Source organism: Chiloscyllium plagiosum, chromosome 31 (assembly GCF_004010195.1).
Source record: "Chiloscyllium plagiosum isolate BGI_BamShark_2017 chromosome 31, ASM401019v2, whole genome shotgun sequence".
NCBI classification, from domain to species: domain Eukaryota; kingdom Metazoa; phylum Chordata; class Chondrichthyes; order Orectolobiformes; family Hemiscylliidae; genus Chiloscyllium; species Chiloscyllium plagiosum.
In genome coordinates, this window is record NC_057740.1 from 10734527 (window position 1) to 10743757 (window position 9231).

The 9231-nt window shown below is 40.7% G+C and overlaps 1 protein-coding gene across 2 annotated transcripts in view; it reads left to right on the top strand.

Annotated features, from left to right (window-relative positions):
• Window positions 1-8980, top strand: part of LOC122565207 (SH2 domain-containing adapter protein F-like) — a 303057-nt gene extending 294077 nt beyond the window's left edge. For both annotated transcript variants that reach the window (XM_043720948.1, XM_043720949.1), the window contains one exon: window positions 8086-8980. In XM_043720948.1, the coding sequence (XP_043576883.1) occupies window positions 8086-8272 (187 nt within the window). In that variant the 3' untranslated portion in view covers window positions 8273-8980. The remainder of the gene's footprint in view (window positions 1-8085) is intronic.
• Window positions 8981-9231: the final 251 nt, after the last annotated feature.

Consider the following 9231-nt stretch of genomic DNA (forward strand, 5'->3'; position numbering starts at 1 on the left):
TCTTCCAGCACCACTAATCCAGAATCTGGTTTCCGGCATCTGCAGTCATTGTTTTTACCCATTTAAGAGAACCATGTCTGTTTCTAGTTTATCCAATAAATATTTGTTCATAGGATGTGGATGTCGGTGGCCAGACCAGTATCTAGTGCCCATCCCTAATTGCCCAGAGGGTAGTTAAGAGTCAACCACAGAGCTATAGGTCTGGAGTCACTTGTAAGCCATGCCATGAACAGATGCAGAAAATAATCAAAAAAGCTAATGGAATGCTAGCCTTTAAAAAGCCAGCAAAGGACTTGAGTGTAAGGGTGCAAAATTTAGGCTACAGTTATATAAGACCCTGGTTAGACTCCACTGTGAGCAGATCTGGGCACCACACCTTAGAATGGATATATTGGCTTAAGAAGAGATACAATCTAGTTTTACAAAAATGATACCTGGCTTTCAGGTTGTGAGGAAAGAATACACATCATAGGCCTGTTTTGAATTTAGAAAGTTAAGGGGTGATATGATCAAAGTCTTCAAAATGTTAATAGAAAAAGACAGGGTGATAAAAATAAAATATTTCCCACTGGTTGGCGATTCCAGACCTAGGAAACGTAGTCTGAGCATTAGGGCCAGACAGTTCAGGAGAAATGTGAGGAAGCACATCTACAAAGAAAAGGTGATAAATGTTTGGAACTCTCTTCCTCAAATGGTAATGGATGCTAGATCAGTTGCTAATTTTAAATCTGCGATAGATAAATCACAGGCTCAAGAGCTGTATGGCCTACTCTTGTTCTTGGGTTCCTTTGTACTAGGTAAGGAAGACAGAATTCTCTCCTTAGGGACATTAGTGAACCAGATGGATTTTGACAGCATTGATAGTGTCTACATGATTGGCATTAAGCTTTTAATTCCAGACATTATTGATTTCAGATTCCACTACCTGTCATAGTTAGGCCTCAGAACATCAACCTGTGGCTCTTGGGTTTCTCATCTATTAACATTCCCACTACATCTCTCTCCTCTCCAATATTATTGTTCTCCAGTGTAATATGGTGAACTTATAATTAACTAAGAGAGTTAGCTTTAATTTCCAACAAAATACTGATTTAGTTTTATGTTGCAAAGTCAATGTGGAAATGTTCCAGGACAGTAGCCTCTGCATGAGAGAACTCAATACACCTGACATGGACAAATCTGACCAGCAGTGCTGACCTTCCACACATCCTACTGTTTCTACAATGATCTATCTAATGTGCTTTGAAGAAAGGAAAAGCATTTGTACAATATGTTTAATGACGTGAGTTCATTCCAAAGAGGTTAGCAACAAGTGAAGCTCTTAGGAGGTATAATTATGATTGCATCTACAAGATGCACTGCAGTAACTCATCTTGGCTCCTTGAATAGAACCTTCCTAACCCATGATCTCTACCACTTTGAAGGGCAAGCACAGCTGATACATGGAAACACCAGCTCCTACAAACTCCCCTCCAAGTCACATCCCACTGTAAATTGACAATATATTAGCCTTGCTTCATTATCACTGAGTTAAAATCTTAGAACTCCTTTCTTAGCTGCACCGTGGGTTTATCTACTACCTTATGGATTGCAGTGGTTTAAGAAAGCAGCACGTCATCAAGGGCAATTAGAGCTGGGTAATAACAGCCAGTGATGTCACATCCTGCTTACAATATTTATAAAAATTGTAATATAGGAAACAGGGTAGCTGATCGCTGCACAGCAACTAACAAAAACAGAATTTAAATAAATGACCATATCATTTAAGTAATGAATTTTGAGAGGTAATTGTTGTCCAGGGTATGTAGGGTGAATGTCTGTACCCTTCTGACTTGGGAATTTTTACAACACTTGAGAGGGCAAATGGACTTTCAGTACAACATCACCTGAAATGGAACTTATAGAGGTTTATAAAATCATGAGGGGCCTGGATAGGGTCCGTAAACAAGGTCTTTTCCCTTGGGTGGGGTAGTCCAGAAATAGAGGGCATCGGTTTAAAGTGAGAGGGGAAAGATTTAAAAGGGACCTAAGGGACAACTTTTTCAAGCACAGGATAGTGCGTGAGTGGAATGAGCAACCAGAGAAGTGGGTGGAGGCTGGTATAATTACGACATTAAAAGGTGTCTGGATGGATATATGAATAGGAAAGGCTTCGAGGGATATGGACAAAGTGCTGGCAAATGGGACAAGATTAATTGAGGACATCTGGTCGGCATGGACAAGTTAGACTGAAGGGTCTGTTTCCACGTTGTACATCTCTCTGACTCTAAGTACGACCAACTGATTCACAGGAATGAGTGCCATTAATTGAGTTGTCACTGACATGAGTTACAGCAGAGAAGTTATTGGACAATTCTTGAAAATGCTGGGATTTTTTATCCATTCAAAAGACATGGGTGTGTCTGGCTATGTCAGCATTTATAACCCACCCTTAATTGCCCAGAGAGCAGTTAAAAGTCAACCACATTGCTGTGGGTCTAGAGTCACATGTAGGTCAGACCGTATAAGGACAGCAGTTTCCCTCCCTTAAAGACATTAGTGAACCGTTGTTTCTCAACTACTGCAACCCAAACTAGTCCTTTCATTATGCACCCTTCCCATGATCATTGTATCTTCCTCTGTTTCGTATATCTATGTAACTTCCCATCAATAGTGTAATGATGCCTCCCTCAAATCTTTTGCATGCCATAACCCCTCTGCTTGTTCTATAGTTATAGTTTTAGATGGATGATCCTCACAAATAACCTCACAAGCACAGGGAATACTGTTGTACTATTCATCTTAAAATGTTATCAAATTCAAAGCATAGGTATGTTTTCTTTGTCAACTAAGACTCAGTTGTCCCACACAATAAAATCCCAGATAATTGGAATAAAGCTAGCAATCATAAAGGTCCGTGTACAAGTGAGTAATCTCCTCTAGCTAGATCCCCTGTGTGCTGATTGAGACAGGCATTAACAAGTTTATTTAGAATGAATCTCTAAATCCCTGCTCATTACTAATCCTTTATAAGACTTGCAGTGAACCCTCACTGAACTATCAATGGCAGACTAATACTTAATTTGACACAAGTTGTGGTGCTTAATTATAGATCCTATAAATATCCATTTAATTTCCAAAGCATTAGCCTTCATAATTCATTAACTTTCTAGTTACATTTCATTTTCTTCCTTTGCATCAATAATATTGCCATTTTTTTCTGAACCCACTGTTTCATACCAGGTTGTGGTTCCAGAGCTGACAATATTTTAAGGTAAGCTCACCCAAGGGCAATCTTGACAGAGAGTCCTGTCAGGCTATTTGATCATGGATCATTGTTCAGTCCATCCTATCTTAAAATATGCCATATACCCTTGTGCTCTGCTCTTCAATATGGATTACTCAATGCTGGTCAGAAATGGGATAAATTAGGTTTCGAGTCATAGAGAATTATAGTACGGGAACTGTCCCTTCAGTCCAACTTGTCCATGCTGACCAGATATCCTAAACCGATCTGGTCCCATTTGCCAGCAATTGGCCCATATCCTTCTATACCCTTCCTATTCATATACCCATCCATATGCCTTTTAAATGTTGTAATTATACCAGCCTCCACCACTTTTGGCAGTTCATTCCATACACATACCATCCTCTGCCTGAAAATGCCCCCACTCAACTTAAACCTATGTCATTTAGTTTTGGACTCCCCTACCCTGGGAAAAACACCTTGGCAATTTACCCTACCTGTACCCCTCATGATTTTGTAAACCTCTATAAGGTTACCTCACAGCCTCTGACGCTCCAGGGAAAATAGCCTCAGCCTATTCAACCTCTCTCTGTAGCTCAACCCTGGCAACATGCTTGTAAATCTTTTCTGAACCCTTTCTAGTTTCACAACATCTTTTCTATAGCAGGGAGAGCAGAATTGAACACACTATTCCAAAAGTGTAATTGCAGTAGGATTTAGTGCCTGATTTTGCATCTTTGTTGCCCAGGAATATTGAGTACAAATGATAGCCCCCTTCCGTTAAAGGGTAAAGGAGGCTTTGCCTCAGAGAATGAAGGGGGCAGGCACTCGAGTTCTCTTGAATTGAAATCTTTTTCAGGTGAAGTGGTACATGTTCACAGTCCAGTCCATCATCAAGGGTGAAAGGAGTGGAAGAGAAGGTCAAATGAAGCAGTAAGCAGTGGTGAATGCCAGAAGATGAGGTGATTAATACTGTCAGCTGCAACTGATAATTCCTTTTTCCTATTTCCACAAAATTGGATTTTCCCTTGTAGTGGATGGGATAAAGCAGAGCAGGTGGATTGACTCAAATCTGTGGTCACTTTTCCACAACACTGCAGCCAAGTTTGGGCGTTCTCAGGGGAAGGTTTCCACTTAGTGCTCTTTATAGTAAAGTCATAAATGCAGTCCCTTTATAACAGTTGTGATTTCTCTGTAGATACCATGTACAGCAGACTGCCCCTTCACTTCAGTCAACATATTTATATCATTGTTCACCAACTGCAACAAAGAAATATTCAAACAAGTCGCACCACACAGTAGGTAGGCGGTTCCAAACACTGTAATGTTTCAATTGTTAGCCTTTTTTTCTATTTCTTTATATGTAATCAGAGGAAGAAATTAGCAGTTGCAGCTGCAAGTATTAATCACCTCACCTTTGGACATTCATTACTGCTTCTCAGTGCCTGGAAAACAGCTATCAAGTTTATGTAGATACAATGGTAACCCTTCCAAATTGATGAGGCGGTTTATTGGCACAAGCAGTGTTGTACTAGGCAACTTACAAGCCATTATACATGAGGCCAGCTTTCAAGTCAACAAATGGTAAACTTGCTCCTGCCACCAAGATGAAAGATGACAAGGGAAAAGCATTAGAAACAACTCCCTTTGGTTAGTCAGGTGTCTAATACATGTGGACACTCATCAAGGTGTTTAACGCATTCTAAACAGATAAAGCCACTGGATCTCCCAATTGGGGGACTGTGCATTGCATCCCAATTAAAATCAATAAAAATTATAATTGTCTGGGTTCTACAAATCCCAGAGAGTCCCCTTCATCAAATCATTACCAATGTGGAGATGATGCCACCTTCCCCCAATATGGCAGGCAGTCACTATGGTGAATAAAGTGAGCAATTGTACAGTAAAACTTTGAATCTGGTTCCATGTAATAAGGGTCCTAATGATAGAATTTCAGGATTGATTGTCATTGAAATTTAATTACAATGAAGTCCATGTTTACACAAGTTTAGTTTGAACTATTGTTGTTATAAATTCTGATACCAGTCAACAATAATGAAATATGGTTGTGCACTTTGGTTTTGAAGTTGCAAATGTTTTTATTTTGCTTAATTGGAGTCATATATAAGCAGATATAGCCTATACTAAGTTCACCAATGGAGACTGAAACTCAGGACTGTTACATAGCTCTCAGCAACCCATTTAGGGACTGTGCTTTTTCAAGTAAGATCAGAAAGTGTGGGTGGATTGAATGGTAATTTTAACTCTGGACGATGACCAGTACCAAACTAGCCACCCATTTTACACATGGTACAATTCTCCTTTACATTGTCTTCAAGGTGTAACAAGTGACAAATTTAAAGTCAGCTATTTTATACACCCTCCCCAATTAGTGGCAAGAGTTAACAAGCTATTGAATGATAGAAATTTCCAAAAACACTCAGTATGGTCGCTGTCTTATATATGTACAGGGCCACTTTCCCGCATGCTCAGAACTCAGCATGATTACATTTTTAATTATTGAAAGAAGTTGTGGTTACAAAATAAGTTTATCCAATGATTTTCTTTCTCGTCCATCTATTTGACTTTATTGCCAACAAAAAAAATCAGAAGAATGATGAATGGCATCATTTAACTGTAATGCTGACCAGCACCACTTTGACAAACTGTTATTTGGCAAAACAATGGTGCCAATGAGCTGGTGAACCTACCCATACCAAAAGGCAGCAAGGTACATCTCTATGACTCTGTGACACAATGGAATTTTTCCATAGTACCCTAATGGTTTAATGGACTCTGGGGCTGTTTTCCCAGGAGCATCGGACACTGAGGGGTGACCTTATAGAAGGTTACAAAATTATGAGGGGCATGGATAAGATAAATAGTCAGAGTCTTTTCCTTGGGGTCGGGAGTCCAGAATTCGAGGGCATAGGTTTAGGGTGAGAGGAGGAAGATATAAAAGAGACCTAAGAGGCAACCTTTTCACACAGAGGGTGGCACGTATATGGAATGAGCTGCCAGGGGAAGTGGTGGAGGCTGGTACAATTGCAACATTTAAAAGGCATTTGGATGGGTATATGAATAGGAAAGGTTTGGAGGGATATGGGCCGGGTGCTGGCAGGTGGGACTAGATTGGGTTGGGATATCTGGTCGGCATGGATGGGTTGGACCGAAGGGTCTGTTTTCATGCTGTATATCTCTATGACTCTATGACTCTACTAGTAGAGTTAATAGAATGGTCAAGTAGTTTGATATTGACCCCCTAAGGCTATTATACTTTATATGGTTTTATGCCTCTTGTGAATGAGGGAAGATACCCTACAAGTATGCCTGATGCATAGTGTTATCATCTCCATAGAGACCAATAATTTTGAAAAGACATTCAAATTTCCAGTTAATAGTGGACAACACGAGGAGATTTTATGTTTTAAAACTTTTACTGGAACAAGAAAATTAAATGAATCAATGCCTAAATCCTACTTCCATAAGCATTGATACTTTAAACAGAATCATAACAAAGTATTTAACACAACTGAAGAACCCACTTTCTGCCAGAAGTGATGTTGCCCTTTAAGTAGACATTAAGAGATCCAAAATTATTCTTATCTCCAAGAGTTTGAGCTTTTCCTTTCCCAAATGGGAAACTTTTAATGTCAGACTGCCTTTTCTGGTGTGAGATTTCCTGGACACATACCGCTCTAGCTAAAGCTGACAAATCTTCCAGCCTCCTCCAATCTGACCTTCCCCTTCTCCAGGCATTCAATTTGAAGGGTTTTTGCCTGAAACGTCGATTTTCCTGCTCCTCGGATGCTGCCTGACCTGCTGTGCTTTTCCAACACCACTCTAATCTAGACTCTGGTTTCCAGCATCTGCAGTCCTTGTTTTTACCTACTTCATAAGAGCCTATGGCGTTGCGGGTAATACATTAGCCTGTATAGAGAATTGGCTAACCAATTGTCCTTTACTTTGTCTTCAGTCAGGTAATGTATAACCAGTCAAAAGTGGGTACTGCAGATGCTGGAGATTAGAGTCAAGATTAGAGTAGTGCTGGAAAAGCACAGCAGGTCAGGCAGCATCCGAGGAGCAGGAAAATCAGGCAAAAACCCTTCATCGGGAATGTCATTCCTGATGAAGGGCTTTTGCCTGCAATGTCAATTTTCCTGCTCCTTGGATGCGCCTGACCTGTTGTGCTTTTCCAGCACTACTCTAATCCTGAGTCTAATGTATAACCAGTGTCAAATCTAAAATCATCTAAGTTAATGTTACTCATAGCAAGAGTTAACAGGCTATTGAATAACAGAGGTTTCCAAAATGTGCCCAATATGGTCCCTGTCTTAGAAACCAGAGACGTGGGATAAAGGACACATTTACAGATGGCAACCTGTAGCTAGTGGAGTGCTACCGGGAGCAGTGCTGGGACCACAACTACGATAATGACTTGGATGATAGAAGTAAATGGACTATCTGTAGATGTCACAAAAATAGTTAGGAAAGCAAGTGGTGAGGATGATTTCCAAAAGGTTTTACATCACACGCTATCCCTGGCCTTCACTTTCATTAGCAACATCAGGGAGGCTCCAGGCCAAATGTGTGACCAGCTCTTGTGTAAGTTGCCTTGTTTTGTAATATAATAAAGATCAATTCAGCCACAATTCAAAGTGCACTGGAAATGATGACAAACACAGTTTGAATGTACGTTTATTTAATATTTCTGGGATTGCTATTCAGTTTACCAACAAGAAAGGTGTAGATTTTTCTTGTTCAGCTGATGCTATCCACCACTTCATAACCCTCGTCCCACTCCTAATTTGAAACTTCTAACTCATCCTTATTTTTGGCACCTTTCTTTTTCTCTGCAGAAGCAGCCAAGGATACATGCATATGAAATTCAGCAAAACAAAAGACTGCAAGTACATTCTCGGCCAGAACAGCCCACCATTTGACAGTATTCCAGAGGTCATAAACCACTACACGAGCCACAAGCTGCCAATTAAAGGGGCTGAACATCTCTCCTTGCAGTTTCCTGTGATGGTACAAACACTGTGACTGGACCACAGGCAAGCTGCCTGAAGCATGGCAGTGAAATGGAAAACAAATCTGTGTGGGGATAACGAAGAAGGCTAATCTTAATGGAATGTCAACAAGCATTTCAGTTAACCTGGCTTACGATACTGAATTGAATACAGCGCAGAGCTCCAAGTCTGGCTGTGATGTAATTACAGGCCAGAGCTGTTGGCAAACACATTTCCTGGGACTCTGTTTCAAACATTGTGGTGAATTGGATCATGAATGTCACTGAACTCACATGTGTAAGGCTGTGGTCACTCATTTAACTTGGGGAATATGTGGAATTAATCTTATTTTTCCAGTGGGTCTGCCACCCCTCTCCTCCTCAATACAACACAACAAGCCCCTGCCATTCTCTATACATCACCCAAGTGGGCATGTGTGCCAGCCTCATTGCTGCATTTAGGCTGCTTGTTTCTTCATGAGGACATCATCAGCATAGCTTCATCTGACATCTTGCGTTCACGCAGAAAGGGGTGAGAGTTGCTGGTTAGTGACCTGGAGAGGCATATCCATGATTGGAGCAGCCCCTGCCATCTCCTGGCACAAGGGACATTGAAGTCAAGTGCTATGCCCTACCCTGTTGAGCTTGCCTTTCTTAGCACCAACCAGGGATCGAACTTGGGATATTTCTGGTCTTTGTGACTCAATACCACACTGTACAGTTCTCCAGTCAAATGAAATATTGAGAGGGGGGGGTGGTATTGGGAGTGGGTGGTGGGGGCGGGGGGAAACAGGGGAATTGTGGTTGTATTGGCATGGAATGTCTTCAGGTTCCAGTGAGATATGTGTTTTCTATTTTCAATAACATTTTCTGTAAATATCCAATACTTTTTTTTACATAAAATATGCTTGGAAGAAATGTCTGAATACATAATTCACAAATGAGGCTCCAGCACAGAGTGTTCTGTGCAGAGATTTTAAGAAATGATGGTGAT